This window comes from Vombatus ursinus, unplaced genomic scaffold (genome assembly GCF_900497805.2).
Source record: "Vombatus ursinus unplaced genomic scaffold, bare-nosed wombat genome assembly UNPS02014786.1, whole genome shotgun sequence".
NCBI lineage: Eukaryota > Metazoa > Chordata > Mammalia > Diprotodontia > Vombatidae > Vombatus > Vombatus ursinus.
This window is the reverse complement of record NW_020954564.1, coordinates 47,688,196-47,706,407: the sequence shown is the minus strand read 5'-3', so window position 1 is coordinate 47,706,407 and position 18,212 is coordinate 47,688,196. Positions and strand designations below refer to the sequence as shown.

The 18,212-nt window shown below is 37.5% G+C and overlaps 1 protein-coding gene across 6 annotated transcripts in view; it reads right to left on the bottom strand.

The window, feature by feature from the left end:
- Window positions 1-2,172: 2,172 nt before the first annotated feature.
- Window positions 2,173-18,212, bottom strand: part of LOC114046867 (GTPase-activating protein and VPS9 domain-containing protein 1) — a 91,362-nt gene continuing 75,322 nt past the window's right edge. For all 6 annotated transcript variants that reach the window (XM_027867432.1, XM_027867434.1, XM_027867430.1 and 3 more), the window contains 7 exons: window positions 16,398-16,507; window positions 14,189-14,348; window positions 12,451-12,638; window positions 11,329-11,542; window positions 9,639-9,711; window positions 5,896-6,093; window positions 2,173-2,681 (listed from right to left, as the gene is read on the bottom strand). In XM_027867432.1, the coding sequence (XP_027723233.1) occupies window positions 2,541-2,681; window positions 5,896-6,093; window positions 9,639-9,711; window positions 11,329-11,542; window positions 12,451-12,638; window positions 14,189-14,348; window positions 16,398-16,507 (1,084 nt within the window). In that variant the 3' untranslated portion in view covers window positions 2,173-2,540. The remainder of the gene's footprint in view (window positions 2,682-5,895; window positions 6,094-9,638; window positions 9,712-11,328; window positions 11,543-12,450; window positions 12,639-14,188; window positions 14,349-16,397; window positions 16,508-18,212) is intronic.

The window sequence follows — 18,212 nt, the reverse complement described above, 5'->3', positions numbered from 1 at the left end:
ACACACACACACACACACACACACACACACACACACACACACACACAATAGTGTACTGAATCCCATGCTTAAATATCAATAAAATAACAAATCCTAACACTGAACACAACTGGTGCCATTGTTGATCCTGAAATAATTCTTGCCTTTAAAGTTTCTCAGAATGAATACATTAACTGTCTCTTGAACAAGCTCTACTATGTTAATTTGCCAAAAAGCCTCCACTGTCAGGACTAAGAGTACAGTCATCATCTCTATCACAAATGAAAAAAAAATGTATAGCCACAGAAACCGAACTTCTACAGTGTTCTTATTATGGGTTCAAGCATTTGCATGACTACAGGTAGGCAGCACTAAATAAGGCAAATTCTATTGCTACCAGCACTTTAACACTATGCCTCCAGTCAAGGTTATAAAGAGATGAAACCCTTACCCCACCCTCCACCCCCTCTTCAAAACATTAACTCTATGTAAGTTCATTTCTGAATCTTATAGTTTTCACACTGATGACACAGAATAGATTTTAACAATCCCTGGGGGAGAGGGAGCAGTTAGTGCACAAGGAAACAAATATCTCTTGTTAAATTATCAAAATCAAATCGCATTACAATTGACTCCAAATTTTTAAATACCAATGGAAATAAGTTGACCAGTTGAATCTTAGAAATCTTATCATACAAATGTTTGGGTTTTTGTTTGTTTTTTGGTAATGGAATACATAACAGACTTTGACCTACAATAACAAAGGCAACTGTGATAGGCACAGCCTAGGAAACAGTATACTGTACACAAGCTTGTATTTTGTTGACTTTTTTTAAAAACTTAAAGGAAGGATGAAAGTTTAGGAGTATTAGTTTAACGTGTTCACTCATTAAAAACAAACACCTAACTCTACATCTATTTCTATATGACTTGATATCTTCAACTTAATGAATGGAAAAGGGAGAATGATGGAATAAAGAAACTGATTTTCCCACAGTATTTTATAAATGCTAAACAGCACATCCTACAGAAAGAGAACAGGCTGTGTCTTTCCTTGCCTACAAGAGGCTGGCTATTACATCCTTACCCAACTGCCAGCAATAAAAATACTTTGGGGAGTGGGGTGGTACTATTAGCATTAAGAAGCTGGTTCAGCTCTCCACTATGTAAAAGAACTGATTATTACCGATATTGAGAAAAACAGAGGTACAAAATAAAACTAGCCAGTGATCACTTATATACAAGACATGTGCTTAATGTGGTCAAGCGCCTGCTCAGTCAACTTCTCAGGCACCAAAGATAATCTGCCAGTTTAGTTATCTAAATGAAAAGAAAGCCATATTTTGTTAGAAGAGAGGAGAAAAGAACAGAAATCTGCCCAAATACCCTGACATGGTGCCTATTTATGAATATATATGTATGTGTGTATATATATATATTATATATACATATATATAAAATATATATATATATTTATAAGAACAGTGTGATTTGTTAAAATATTTTATGACTAGTAAAACCCGCACCACTAGAGCAGACAATACAAAGAACACTTAGTAAAAAAAACGCCATTCACTGAATCCCCTGGCGTATGCATTCAATGTGAATAATCAATCAAAACATATATTACAATTTAAGGTTCATAAGGAGCTCTGTCTGGGGTTTGTACAGTATACACAATATTTCAGAAGAAAAATATTACAATAAGATATCTGATATTTACTATTCCTTTCTATAGTCAGTGCTTATCTCTAGACACAGTCCATCTCTTTTATGTGCAGCTCCCAAACCTCCATGGTGAAAGATTCAAAAATTTACACTTGCCGTCAACTGTAGCACTGCACGCATCAAACTCTTGGAAAGTTCAATAAACTACCTTGTATTTTAATAAATATTTATGGTTTTTTGTTTTAAGCTCAGCTTAAGTTCTTTAGAGGAAACCATATCACAACAGGGTTATGGCACAACCTACTGTCAAGACACAGAAGTTCCTTGTTTACGAAAGAGTCTGAAGATGTCCATAGTACAACAAATATAAATATATATACTATATTTACATTTCCTTCTCAGCTTCTCAATTTAGGTATATAGATTCAGAGATAATGCCACTTATGTTTCAACTATTATAAACCTTCAGGTTCAGTGGGTGTTTTCTTACCAATACTAGATATCTTAAAAGAGGTGACCTGGTCCTTTTTTTTTTTTTTTTTTTTTAGAAAAAGAAAGAATGGCTATCCATGAATGATTACCTAGGAATTTTCCCAAGAGGTTTTTATATTCCAAAATACCTGAAAAATGTGGTCCCTTGTTGCAGCTCTAGCCTCTACTGAGAGTGGGGAGAATAAAATATGCAACCCAGAAATAGGAACGGGGGGGAAAAAAAAGAAAAGAAAACCTGCTAGTTAACTCATTAATCTGTTTAGTAAAGATCTGGTTGAAAATGCCTGAACTCTGTACAATATACAAGGACAATCTTCAGCCTGCTAAGCAGCTGGTGAGTATTATTTAAAAGATTCTGCTCCCCTAAACAGTCTGCCTGCACTAGCAGGCTTCAGAGTAGGTCACTTCCGGTCATCAATGGTTTTAATGAATTCAACTGCTGCTGTGAATTGCATCCACCAATACGATTCTTCTCCGGACAAACAGCTAGCATAAAAGCTACTGATGTACTGAACAGTAGACAGTAAACAGGGTGGGTTTGCCTGGAAGAAAAACAACAAATACAAATTAATCTAAAGATCAACTCACATTTCTTCAGTACTTTAAGGATTACAACATGCTTTTCCCCAGAACCACTTTGTAAGGGAGGCTAAGTATCATTCCCAGCCAAGGACCCCTCCAGATGGTTGTTTTTCTTTTTATTCAGGCAGCCAGGTGGTAGAGTAGATAGAGTACCAGACCTGGAGCAAGGAAAACCCAAGTTCAAATATGACCTCCAACACTTACTAGCTGTGTGACCTTGGGCAGTCACTTAACTTCTGACTGCCTCAGTTTCCTCATCTATAAAATGGAGATAAGAATAGCACCTACATCCCAGGCTTGTTGTGAGAACCAAATGAGATAATACTTGTAAAGTACATAGCACAACACTGGGCACACAGTAAGCACTACATAAAGTTAGCTATTATTTTAATTATTATATTATTTTTATTGTTGTTGTTAAACAGAATCCAAATGAATTTTTTTCTCTGTGTTAAATATAAAGTCTTCCACATGGTTTAAAAAAATCAACTTCAGAAGTACAAGAAGAGGCAGCAGGGGTGCCTAGAGAGAAGTTCAGCTGGACAAGACAAAGAAGATGTAATACACTGTCAGATGAGATCACTTTACTAAGTATTGCTGCTTGACTTTTTCCGCTGTTACACAGGAGGGTTAAATCTGAAGGGGTTCTGCTTCCTGCCCTCCTCAGAAATTGCCATGTTGCAAAGACAAAAGGTATGAAAACTTATTTTTTAAGACAATCTGGGGGTTTACTGGATTACAAGCTCCATGAGCTATATCCAACTAACTACATGCCTGGCCAAAAATCTAAGAAAGCTAATGGGGCCTTAACCTCCATTAAAAGAGGTACAGTGACTAGCACAGAACTAGGGAGGCAACAATCTTGTTCTACTCTGCCCCAGTCAGGTCACACAGCCCCTATTAAGGTCAGGGTTATTTTAGGAAGGACACTGGTAAATTATAATTTCAGGAGGAAGGTAATCACAACAGTGAATGGTCTCGTGATCACAACTTATGAGAATTGGTTGAAGGAAATTGTAATGTTGAATCTGGAGAAAAGAAAAGTTAGGGAGAATATAACAGCTATTTTTAAGTAAATGAAAGGCTCTAATGTGAAAGAAGGAAGAGATTTTGTCTTTCGGGCAGTACTGCAAAAAGGAAAATTTGTGTTTGATGATGTTTCTTAACTATTAATGCTAAGTGGAATGGGCCACCTCAAGAACACTTCCCCTCACTCAAAGTCCTCAAGCAAAAGCTGGATGACCACTTGGGACACTGTATAATGCGAAAATTTTTCAAGTATGCTTTGGAATGAATAATGGCTGAGGTCCCTTTTATCTAGGAAATTCTGGACTCTTCCTCTCCTCTCCAAAATTAGGTGGCTCCATCTTAGTTCACTGGCAGTTATGTACCCTGGGTACAATAAAAAAAGGACTCCTTCCCTAGGCCCAGCAGCAGCAAGCTATACTCACTTCTCTGTGTTCAGAGCAATGAATGAGTTATCCTCTAATTCTTCCCACTCATGTAGTTCAGATTCATAAAAGAAAAAAAGGGCCCTTTAAACGCCCCCCCAATAAAATTTGGATAGGATCAAGGTACCACAGAAGCTGTGGAGCACTAAAACTAAGCTAAGCAAAAATCTGATAATAAACTATTGGGAAAGGAAGGCTTTTGACTCCAGTCTAAACACATTTAGTTTGTTACTCATTTTTAAAAAGGAGTTAGTGAGAAAGTTCCTAAGTTACACCTTAGACATTTATTTAAAAGCTGTTCTAAAATACCACTGAAACCTTTGTTTACTACTATTAAATTCTACTAGTTTAATAGCACTTTTAATAAATAAGGTATAAAAAGCTCAGAGTTGTAAATTTAGAAGAAATTAACCCTAAAAGGTCCAGGTGCAAAAAATGATGCAAAAATATAATTTTATTTCAAAAGAAAATTTTCATCTTATCTACTTGCCTTAAAGATTAAAAATAAAAAATGCAGGGGCAGCTAGTTGGCGCAGTGGATAGAGCACTGGCTCTGGAGTCAGGAGGACCTGAGTTCACATCCAGCCTCAGACACTTGACACTTACTAGCTGTGTGACACGGGGCAAGTCACTTAACCCTGATTGCCTCGCCAAAAAAAAAAAAAAAAAAAGCAGTACAGCAATTGACACAGCTTGGTCCTTCAAAGTATTCTTAAATTTTGGTCCCTCTAGGATTAAGCAGGCAGAACAAAGCCTAAATCATGCAGTTTATACAATATTGCCACAGTATGCACCAATGCCACCACTGGCATATCTAAAAACTAAATGATTCTTTCTTAAAAAAAAAGTACATAAACATTCTGAAATGTGAAAATGTAAACATCAAAGTGACAGCAAATATTATGATTATCTATTAAATCTAGAGTTTAATGTAACAAATAATTACATTCTTAAAATTAATAGGTGAGAGAGCTAATAAATTCAATATAGTATGTGGCAAGTACCACAAAACAATATTTATGCATGTGAATTAACAAAGGCAACAATAAGAGAAATATGCATTATCTGTTTACCTATAGGTCATGGATTCTGACACTGTTTTAGAAAGAATGTTTAGTCAGGAGTTGAGACTTCCCATCCTTTTCTTCTGAAAGCTCTTACTTGTCATCTAACCTCTTTTAATAACAGACCTCAAGGACACAGTCCCAGTGAACAAGAGGCAAAATATCTTTGGGAGCAAATTAGACCTTGAAACCTGCGAATGTGGGCTATTTTTTACTACCATCATATAGCTCAAACGACAGTCCAATGAGACAATGCACATAGTGCTTTGTAAATATCAGATTTTATCTTCATTTGCATCCTTCATTTTACCTAGCTTCTGTTGCTTAACATACCCACTAGGCTATTATTGTATTTAACAGTGGTAATTGAGTGACCTTTATAATAAAAGACATCACCAATGACACAAAAACCAGAAAAAGACTCAAGCTAATCACATAGTGAGAGTGCAGGAAAACAAGACAGCTTAATGCTGCTGTACAGGTATTCTCAAGACACGCCTGTAGGGGCACTAGGGGGCTCCCCAAAGGAGGACTTACTGAAAGATGTGGACAAAAATCACATCACAAAGGAAGGCAAGGAGGGGCTATGATTTGCGTCAGTAGAGTAACCTCACCAATGATATCAGAAATCTTTGGAAGTATGTAAGTAGTTGGCTCACCTTTATCAAAACAAACACCAGAACAGGAACAAAATCATCTGCTCCAGGGACTGAATCTTCATTGGCCAGACTCAGCAGGTTCATAATTGTGGAGCACATTCTCAGGATGCACTGCACTTTGTCCCTAGGGGTCTTATAAGCACTTATTGTACGGATTTCAGATTGTGCAGATGGCCATGGTGCCTCCCGAAGATACACCTAAAGGGGAGAAGAGATTCATATTCTGATATATCAGCCTAAATAGGACCCACCACCAGCAACAGACAATGGAAGACTATAGTGTACAAATATGCTATTTTCACATCAGTAACTCTTAATAAGTACAAGTACAGAAGAATAAAATTTTCATTGCCAGAATAAAACTGATCTACTTTGTCTATAAAGAAGCTTCTATGGAAATCAGCTTTTCAATCACACCAGGTGACAGAATCTCAGATTTGAAAGAAACCTCAAAGATGAGCTAGAGCAGGGGTGGAGAACCTGTGGCCTCAAGGCCACGTGTGGCCTGTAGGTCATTGGGTGAGGCCTTTTGACTGGGTCCAAGTTTTTATAAAACAAATCCTTTCATTAAGGGGATCTGTTCGATGACATGTGAATTCAGTCGAAGGGCCACACTTGGGGACCTAGAAGGCCACATGAAGCTGCAGGTTCCCCACCCGTACCCTAGAGAAAAGTGCATCGAGTCCTTTTCTGAAGTAAGAATCCTTTCTACAACATCCCCCATGGTAGTTAGCTAGCCTCTGCATGAAGATTTCTAATAATATGTAAATTCATTCTCTCCCACAACAGTCCATTCCATTCTAGGAAAGCTCTAATTTGGGGAAAGTTTTCATTACCTTGAATTAAAATCTGCCTCTATGAAACTCCTCACAATTGTTCCTATTTATACTCCATGGGATCAAGCAAAACAAATTAAATCCCTTTCCACATAATAACCCATAAATACAGCTACCATGTTCAGAAGTTTATCCTTTTCCAAGCTAATTTGGTGTTGTTGTTGAGTTGTTTTAGTCATATCCAACTCTTCGTGACCAATTTGGGATTTTCTTGGAGAAGATATTGGAGTAGTTTGCCATTTCCTTCTGCAATTCATTTTACAGATGAGGAAACAGAGGCAAACAGGATTAAATGACTTGCCCAGGGTCATATAGCTAGCAGGTGTCTGAGGCCACATTTGAACTCAGGTCCTCCTGACTCCAGGCTCAGTGCTCTACGCACTATGGCACCACCTGGCTGCCCTCCAAGCTAAACAAATCTTTAAATACTTGCCAAGTCCTCTCTCTTCTCCAAGCTGAACTTCCCTAATTCCTATAACCAGTCCCCAGACAGCATGGTTTTCAGTTCCTTCATCATACTTGCCACACTCCTTCACATATGTTTCAGCTGTCTCTCCCCTTCCAAAAATGTAAAGCCTAAAATAACACTCCAGTTTTGGTCTGACCAGGTGAGAGGACAAAAGTATAATTGCTTCCCTTTTTTCAGCCAATTAATAAGTCCCTATTGTGTGCTAGGCGCTGTCATATGTGGTGGTTTGTTTTTTTTTTTTTTTTTTTGCTAGTCAATGGGGTTAAATGACTTGCCCAGGGTCACATAGCTAGTGAGTACTGTGTGTGTCTGAGGCTACATTTGAACTCAGGTCCTCCTGACTCCGAGGCTGGTGCTCTATCCACTGAGCTACCTAGCTGCCCCTAGGCACTGTCATATGTACAGGGACTATAAACATAAATCGAAATACTCTTCACCTAAAGGAACTAATATTTCATTAAAAAATAAAAGAGGTATTCATTTGTATATGCATGTGTGTGTATGACACGATATAATTTTACAGTAGAAACACTATCAATTCAGTGGGTCAGGAAAGGCCTCATGAAGGATATGGTGTCTGAGTAGAGTTTTGAAGGAAGCTGGAGATTTCAACAAGTGGTGGTGAGAAGAGGGTGAATTCCAGGCCTGGAGGACAGCCTACACTAAGGCGCAAAGAGGCAAAATGGACTAGGATGTGTAAGGAATGGGGAGAGGGCCAGAGTGTGAGGACTGTAGAGAGCACAAAAGAGAGTAATTTGCGAGAAGCCTAGAAAGGTAAGTTGGCAGTAGGTTGTAAAGGGCTTTAAACACCAAAGAGAAGAGTTTGCATTTGTTACTGTAGGTGAGAAGGAATCTTTGGAGCTTATTGAGCAAGGGTCTTCCCCTGAAGACGTTCCCCAAAACATGTCTGTTTCCGAACACCAGACTCCTAGGAGCACAATTTAAGATCACACTGACTATTGTGGTCACTGCATCACACCTCTGTCTGATACTGAGCTAGAAGCCTATTTAAAACCATAGTTCTCTTTCACATAAACTGCTGACAGTTACTATCTTGCTCATTCTGCACCTGTAAAATTGATGTTTTTTAACTTCAAGTAGACTTTACAGTCTTTCACATTTAATTTCATCCAATAAGATCTGGTCCATTTTTCCAGTCTTTCAAGATCTTGCTAATAAGTTCCAATTTTGTCATGCAATGAACTGTAGAATGCACTATACTTTTTAAAATGTTCACAGAGATATAATTCATTACTTCAAGATTCATGATTTTGTCATGCTTATAACTCCTCCATGTCTTAGAAGGTGGTTATAAAAGTTGCTATGGGCAAAAAAAGAAGAAGAAATCCCCTAGTGGCCACATTCTGGTAGCTCTCCATACTTAATTAGATTGGTCTAAACCCTCATACAGCCAGTCCTTAAAGCCTTTCAAGTCAGTAAAGCCTGCTAATAGCATAGTATTTGAGAGCCCAAGGTTACTCACAAGCCATAGAGAGGTATCTATGGAAGACTTCAGTGGAGATGTGTCCATAAATAATAAAAGAAAAATGGCTCTGAGCCTGGGGAACTGAGAGCTCCAAGGAACTAGCTTCCTTATGCCATCAGACTGGAACTTATCCCATTTTGAGGAAAGGATTCAAAATGTATTTAAACAAGTTACTGGCATAAGTTACTAAATCACAGATATGTTAAGTACTATCTCTCAAATAGGAGAAATCTAAGTTCTCAATCCAAGTTTTCCACTCAAATATTCTTCTCATCTCTTCAACATTGTATTATTCCAAGAGCACTTCCAACTCTGAAATTCTATGTTCTAAGGTTCCTTCTAACGCTAATATTCAATGTTTTATGTTCCAGGCAGGACATTTTGTATTTATTATTCTAATATCCCATGATTCCATAAAACTAGAACGCATAAATATCTTGAATTATTTCTATGTCTTCTTTTATGATAAAGATAAATGACAATTTGTCAGAGAATTAACAAAAAAAGAAACAGCTTTTAGATTGTGTCACTAATTTAATCTGCTCTCCTATGATAGCAACCCCAGAACTACCTTAGATATTTAAACACCTGTAAGGTATCTTATCCCCATTTTGCAGATGAAGAAGTGGACTAAGAGGTTAAGTGATGTGCTCAAGTTAACTGGTCCCAAAGTCATTATGAAAAACTGTGTTTTTTGACTGCAACTTTTTCCACCAGACCACACTGTTTTTCTGTATCCAAGGTACTATTTGGTGGTATCTGGTACACAGAACAACCACTTTAAGGCACAACAGAGTCTTGAAACCTAATGAGCAATTTAAAAATTAAATAATAATAGTGCTATAGATCTTAGAATATTAATTATTTGAAAGCTGGTAATCTAAAATTGCTAAATAACCTTTACTAATACCCAACCCTTCTAGATAAACTGGAGTTTGTTGTATTATATTACCTCAGGTATCTGAAGTGCTTTATGATTTGCAGTCACTACTTTGGACAATCTCTGGATATGCTCATGAAGAACCCTAAAAACAACAACAACAACAAAAATATTTCAATAGTTGTAACTCATTTCTTCAGGTTTATACGCATCTTGTTTGTAGATATGGATTAGAATGACAACACGAGTTGCTTTTAAATTTTATCTTTCAAAATATATTTAAAATTCCATATAAAAGTCAAGTATACAAACTGCTTGGAGTATACTGAGACTCATTTACAGATGGACCAATATTATCATTATCATGACTATAACAATATCACTATCAATAATATAATATAGAATTAATGATAATGACCCAACTATTCCAGAAAGCAATTTGAAATCATGCTAGAAAAGTGACTAAAATAGTTATACGCTTTGACCAAGTAACTCCATTCACTATTAGGCATATAACTATCTCTCATGAAGTATAAGACAGAAAGAAAAGTTCTATATACATAAAGATATCCATAGTGTCATCTTTTGTGACATTAAAAAACTGGAAACAAATCACGTTCCTATCAACTGGGGAATGAAATAAATTGAGGCATATATTTAAATACAAAGGAATATTAATGTGCTATAAGAAATGACAAATAAGGGGGGCAGCTAGATGGCGCAGTGGATAGAACACTGGCCCTAGAGTCAAGAGGACCTGAGTTCAAATCCGGCCTCAGACACATAACACTCACTAGCTGTGTGACCCTGGGCAAGTCACTTAACCCCACTGCCTAGCAAAAAATAAAAAAATAAATGACAAATATGAAGAATACAGAAAAACATGAGAAGACATATGAACTGATGAACAGTGAAATAAGCAGAACTAGGAAAACAATAAGTACAGTGAAAACAATATAAAGAAAATGAAGAAAACCTCCAAAGTAAATGGTTTGTAGAAATGATAAACAAGCTTGGCCCTAGAAAAAAGTTGAAAAATTGCACCTCTCTTTCACTCCAGACTATGGATGTAGAATGTAGTTTATACCGTCAGTCATGGTTGATGTGTTGATTAATTTTGCTGAACTATATTTTTTTTTCCTCTCTCTTTCAAATCTTTGTTACAAAAAATGGCTCAGGGGAAAGAGTATATTCAGAAACAATATATTCAAAAACAAAAGATATCAGTAAAAAGATAAATTTTTTAAAGCCTTAAAGCTCTCTAAAAAATACATAATGATGGCTTGTATCACAATTAAGCTTACAAGGTATTCTATACAAATTATATGATTTGATCTTCAGATCAACTCTGTGACAATGGTAGTGCAAATATTTTTAGAAGCATTATAATATGCCTTTTTTCTTCAAAAGAAGTCTTTTGCTTTATAAGATAAATACTATACATGCTGGCTGGACGGCCTGCTTAGAGTCTCATTTAGATGGTACAATAATAATTACCCTCACTCTCTTAGTCAGAATATGCAAAGCATTTACCTCACAACAGGCTTGTAAGACAGGTAAGGTAGGTATTATTACCCACAATTTACAAATGAGGAAACTGAGGGTCAAAGAGGTGAAATGAATTGTTACATGACTAATAAAAAGTGGAACTGGGGCTCAAACTCACAGATTCTGATCTAGTGCCCACAACTCTCCACAAAGATATTTAGCCAATTTCTAGATAGGCCAGCAAACATAAGCACAGAACAATGTTTTTACTCACTGGTCACGGAGAATGTCTCCATCTTGGTTAGGATAGAAGGCAAGCTTGAAAATTCGGTTCATCACACTTCGCTCAATTGCCATCTGAGCATCCTGGAGCTGTTCCTCACTAGCATTCTGCCAGATGACATCCTGAGCCATGGCACCATATAAAAACTGCAGGAAATCTTCTACCTGAGCTGTCTTATCATCAGCTGCTGTGAGCTTCTGAAAGTCTTCAATGCAAAACAACCCACAAAGTGGAAATTAGGGAGGAAGAAAAAAAAAAAGCTTACTCTGGCTACAATCCCAGCTGCCAACTAAAAAAGATGCCAAATTCTCTTGTAGTCCCAGGTCTCTGTTTTTTCCTGATTTTAAGAATAATTACAATGAATGTGGTGAGAGCAGGACAAAAGGTGAGTATGTAAAAAGTTAAGGATGCGAGGGTACGAACTCTCTTGCTCAGAAATCTTCAGTAATTCCTTAGCCTAAAAGGTGAACTACCAACTACCTGGCCTGACATTCAAGGTCCCTTAAATTCTGGCTCTAAACTATCTGTCTAGCCTTTGCTGACTCTAGATTTTCGCCAAACCGGACTACCTGTTCTCTCCTATCTCCTGTCCTCTCCTGCTCGCCTACATTTTACCCTCAACATTTCCCATGCTTGACACATAATCCCTCTTCATCACCATCTACTGCAATCTTACCCTTCCTTCAAAGATACAGTTCATGTGCCAAGTCTATCATAAAAACTAATACATGCCCTACCTTCCAGTTAAAAATTATCATTTCCCCTCAAATTTTCCTAAAACACTTCACATTACTCATCATTATAACATTCAACCTTTTCTCACACTTATTTGTGTGTATCTATCTCCCCTATTAAGGCAGGAATGATATTGCTAATAATAGTAATATCCTTGAGGGAAGGGAAGATGATGCTAATAATATTTAAATTTCTAACAGCACTTGTGTGCTTAAGATATCTTTACTGAATTGAAAGTTTGCATGATGCCCTAAGTCACAGAGCTAGAAGCATTAAGACTGGGATATGAACCCTAGGTCTCGTCTCTAATCACAGGTTCCATGTAATCTGTCAGCAGATAGAACCACAAATCTCAAACTCAAATCCTAAGTCATTTACCTTGAATGAATTCCCGAATCTTCTTCTCTTTGCTCTCCAGCAATAATCTCACACAAACTGTGGTAAAGTACCGGTTAGCCACCTCTTTGTCTCGCAAAACCCTCTGCAACAGCCTTTCCAGATGGGCCTGTGTGGTCTGTAGCCCCTGGCGACAACGAGTGAGGTAAGCGATATATGGGGCTCTTTTCCTAAAAGAAGAAATGCTTTGAAAAACACCAGAAATAGACTAGCACAACATATAAAATATCTTTCAGGATCAAGATTTCCTCTTCATGAAGAAGTTGTTTTCTAGGCATCTGTTCATAAACCAATAGGTCACAGTACAACCATTCTTCTTGAACAATACACAGAGATCATCAAATCTGGAAGGGGCCTTAAAGAGCCAAAGAGATGATGATGGTGAGGAGGAGAGATGATTTCTGCCTTTATATATCTGAAGGGTTTTCATAGAGGAAAACTTCCTATCAATTAGAACAGACCAAAAGCAAAATGAGCTCTACCAGAAGACAGTAAGTTTCTAATGATCAGAAATCTTCAAACAAGAGACTATAGAGAAGATTCCTGCTTTGGCCAAGGGTTAAACTATTATGATAACCAAGGTCTCTTCCAACCTGAGATTCTATAGACATAGAATCTACAGAATCAGAAATCAGTCACAAGACCTGAATTCAGGGCAGTTCTGTGACCAGCTAGTTTTGTGACCTTGAACAAATGACTTCTCTTTGTCTCAGTTTCTCCATTTGTAAAATGACAGGGTTAGACGAGATGATCCCTAGGATTCTAATATTCCGCCAGAGATAATAAAAATAAAGCCAGAGAGGTAAAGTGACTTGCCCAAAGTCACAGAGTAAAGAAAGCAGAAGAGCTAGAAAGAAAATTCAGATGTGACTCAGCTCAGTCTTCTTTCTGTGGGTTACATGGCGCTGAGTCAAGCTTTGTTGTCTTGCACAGCAGCAAAGAATATCACAAACAAACCCAATGCTTTGAGACTGACTCATTAAACCCTTTTAGTAGCCTTTTCTCTACACTGTGGCTCAAGTCCTGTAAAAAGGAAACAGTGGAAAGTCATTCTATATGAGCCCACAGTAATTAACACAGTGGTAATGTTAACACAGCTCTGCGTTACTTTGACCAAAGTGGAGTAAATCTGCTCCACCCTCCTACTACCATAACCTCTTTTCCATATCAAAGCCCTCACACCCTTTATCACTATTTGTAATAACAATTCACATTTCCATAGTGCATTCAGGCCAACAAAGCACTTCCTTCACAATCCATGCCTATTTTAAAATGAAGAACCTGACTATCTATACATTTAGGAAGTACAATACAAACTCAGCCCTCCAGTCTCCAAATTCAGTGATTTTACAACTAATACAACGCAACCTTTGTTTCAAGCTGAAATAGATTCACATACGAACAGCAAATTTTTTTTAAATAAAGGGAGATTTCCCTAAATGATGCATCTATTCCAGCAATGTTGCTGTCTCTCAAACATCACCTTAAAGGTATATCCCAGGTTAGACGCTGCCAAAAACAAGCACATCTCTCCATAATGACCTCACTACAATACTAATGAAAGCACATCTGCCACTTGTTTCCATATTAAAGCTAAATCCCACCACCTTGATTCTTTTCTAAAAGATTCGACAGGAAAAAAAAAAACACATAGAGCTGAAAATTTAGTTTAAAAACTGAATGGGTTTAAAAAAAAAAACCGAATGGGTGCATAAAGTACCGGTAGTCCTCTGCAATAGATGCCAGCAGTTTCCGACAAGTTCTATTATCAAAACGTCCCACGCAGCGAATTGTTTCTTGAAGTTGAGCCATTAAGTTCTTGTCTTGTAAATTAATTGCTTCAGCTATCTGAACTTTTAAGAAGCATACAATCTCATTGTCTAACAATTAAAAAAAAAAAGCAATTTTCACTAGTGTCATGTATTACCATAAGCTTGCATAAGACAAGAATATTATCACAGCCACTACCAGTGACATTCCAGTTTGATAAGGAATCTGCTCTACCACAATGCACACAGTCTCCCAGACCACCCCTTCTCCATGCCTTAGTAGGCAATCATAGTGAGTTGCAGTGGTCAAAAAAACTTCATCATTACAGTACAGCCCTCTATTAATAAACTTTTATGCAGTTAGCTAGGGGTGGGGCTCTGAAAACACAGGGTTCATTGCCAGGCCCATATTCAAAGGTAGTGCTGGAAGTGGAATCAGGAAAACTTGAGTTCAAATCTAGCCTCAAACACTTACCAGGTATGTGACCCTGGGCAAGGGATAACCTGCCTCAGTTTCCTCATCTGTAAAATGGAAATAATAATAATAGCACCTACATCCCAGGGCTATAGTGAGGCTAAAATGAAATAATATTTCTAAAGTGCTTTGCAAACCATAAAGCACTACATCAATGCCAGCAATTATTATATAAATGCTAGTTGTACTCTGTTGGCATAGCTTTAACAGAAGCTACAGTCACTTTCAATCCATGATGAGTTATCAGAGTAGGGGTTTTTAAGAGAAAACTGCCTCTCATGTTATACATAATTGCATGATTAAAATCCTCCTCAGATGACTCATTATGACAGAATAGTAACCTTGGGCTCTTGCAGGCTACAGTACTGAAGTACAAGCTTTAGCAGGTTCCACCAACCTAGAAGAAATTCAAGGACAGGTCAGATGATGGGGCTATATGCCTGTTATCTGAGGACCAAACTATCTGAAGAGAGAATTAACAAGTGATCAGTTTTAGCCAATAGATGATGAAATTTTCAATTAGTCAATGTACATTTATTATTTTTCAGTCACAAAAACTCACAAAAATCATCTACTGAGACATGAAGGACCCTGCCATCTTTTTCAGCAGAGTAGTACACTAGTGAAATCAAAGATGCTTGGACTTTTAAAAGTAAACAATTCAGGAACATAGGAGTTAATTGGGTTTTTGTAGGTTAGATGGAGAATCTAATCGTTGTGTACAACATACTGTTCCTCAGAAAAAAAAAAACATACACTGTATTCCAAACCATCAATTTACAAATTCACTTTTGGAATAAAACTTATTCACAAGTTGGGAATTATATTTATGGTAGTATATTTATTTCCACCACCTTATTACAGAATGCTTTGTACAGATATATTAGGCCATCCTTCTCTGTGAACATGTTCACTAGACTGGAAGCTCTTGGAGAATGGAAATCATATATTATTCCATCTTTGAATCTTTCAGCACTTAACACACTTAATAAATGTTGACATGAATTATCCATGCTTTGAAGACAAAAGAAGTTTGATTATATTAGCATGGGAACTCTCTCTCCACTTTAACACAGATAATAGCCCTTCCACTTTTTTTTGAGTTACTGTGGCCAAAAAAATTACCCTCCAATAATAACTGACATTTATATAACACTTCTGTCCTAGGCACTATACTAAGCAATTTACATTTATTATCATATTTGATCCACACACCAGCCCTGGGAAATAGGTGCTATTATTATCCTCATTTTACAGGCGAGGAAACTGAGGCAAACAGAAGTTAAGTGACTTGCCCAGGGTCACACAACTAGTAAGCTGTAAGCCTCATATTTGAGGCCAGATATGAACTCAAGTCTTCCTTCGTCCACGCCCATCTGTCTGTCCACCTGTCTATCCACTGCACCATCTAGTTGCTCCAGTAATCCATTTTCTGGTGAACCTTCTGAACTTCATTATACTGTTCCTTGGCTAACACAGAGCCTATTACTGGAACAATACTCGAAGCATGCAAGAGCTTATGCTCTCTACTGACTAACCTTAAAGAACTAAAGGCCACTTCTGCACCAGCATGAGGTATCAGAATGGGTCCTCAATGAAGGGAATTGTTCATAAAGCATGCTGTTATAAGTATTAATACAGGAAAAAAAACCATGTCATTATCCACTGATCAAGCTGCACCTTACCTTCCGGATCTGTATGGTCGGGCAGACCATTCCTCGTCGAATGAGTGAGCACTGGGAAAGCAACAGAATCTGCTGAGCAAAGTGCAAGCCTCAGTTTCTTTTTGGCATCCCTAGAAGGATGTAAAAATACAGGAAATTGGTTTCATTACTCAGGGACATGAGTCTTTTATTATAATTCACTGCACAAATAAAAAACTGAGATGATACCTCTCATTGCAATTTAGAACTGGGCAGCTAGATCCAAAGAGCACATATTAATGTTCGATGTTAACAGGAAAGGCCTACTCCAGTGGAGAACCTGTGCTTGGACTTTTCCTATTCAACATTTTTATCAGTGACTTAAAGGCAAAGATGGCCTGATCAACCAATATAGAGATGAAGTGAAGCAAACACACTAGGTAATATAGAAAGTTTTCAAAAAGAACCTGACAGGCCAAAATTCTGGGCTGAAATTAATATGATATAATTTAATAGGGACAAATATAAAGTGCTGTACATGGATACAAAAAAAGTCAGCTTTCCAAGAACAAGATGAGGGAGGCATGGGTAGACAATAGTTGTTATGAGTAAGATCTAGGGGTTTTCATGGACTGCAAGCTCAATATGTGATGCGGCAGTCAAAAAAAAGCTAATACTTTTTTGAGAAAGACATTATTAAGAGAAAGAAAGATTAAGATAATGATAATAGGAATAATGAATCCTAACATGTTCTGCCCTCATCAGAGAGTATCTGAAATACTGTACTCTATTCTTGGTAAAACAGGTTTAAGAAGGGCACTGTTACCCTGGAAAGTGTCCAGAGAAGGTCAACCAGGATAGTAAAGGGCCTTGACTCCACGTTGTAAGAGGAGAGATTGAAGGAACTGGGCATATTTAGCCTATAAAAGAAAAGACTCAGGTGGGACATGATAGCTATATTCAGGTATCTGACAGCTATTTTCAAGCCTCTGAAGGGCTGGTTGTCATTTGGAGGAGGGATTAGACTTGTTCTGTTGGGCCCCAGAAGACAGAACTAGGAACAATGGGTGGTAATTGCAAAGAAGCAAATTTAGGCTAGATGTCAGGGAGAAGCTCCTGACAATTATTTGTCCAAAAGTGGAATGGCCTGCCTTGGGAAGTGATGGGATCCCTCTCTCCCTAGAGGTCTTCAAGCAGAGGCTGGACGATGACTTGTAGTGTATGTTATAGTAAAGATTTCTTCTGTATATGAGTTGGACAAGATGACTGCTGTGGCCCCTCCTAATTCTCAAATTCTGTGATTCTGTAAAATAGATCATAACTATGAACTATGAAAACATCCAAGATAGTTTTGACTAAAGAAACCCCTCAGTTAATGGGTAAAATTGGGAGGAAATGATGTTCTGATGTGGTGAAACGATAAACCAAATCTTTTTTCCAATATCTGTACAACTAGCCATTTATTTTTCAAAGGCTTTTTATTCCAAAATCATGATCATTAATAGAGAAAAAAATACCACCTGTGTCCTCAAATCCTTCAGAGTTTCTAGAAATTTATTTCAGATTTCTTTTGACTGCATCATTGTTTTCCATGTTAATCAGCAGAAGTGGCTAACAATCAGTAGACTGAGAAGTCCTGGCAGGTCTTGGTCCCATCCAGGATAGATACTCAATTAAAAGAATACACTTGTCATTTTGTCATATCATGCATGTCCATGCCTGAATCTATAAAACTCTAAAGGATTCTTCAAATAAATGATGGATCTTCCTCCTATTTGAGTGCAGTAACAAAATGCTCTCATCAGCCAACTCTCAACACAAAGATGACGCATCTTCACAAAGTCCAAAATCACTTCC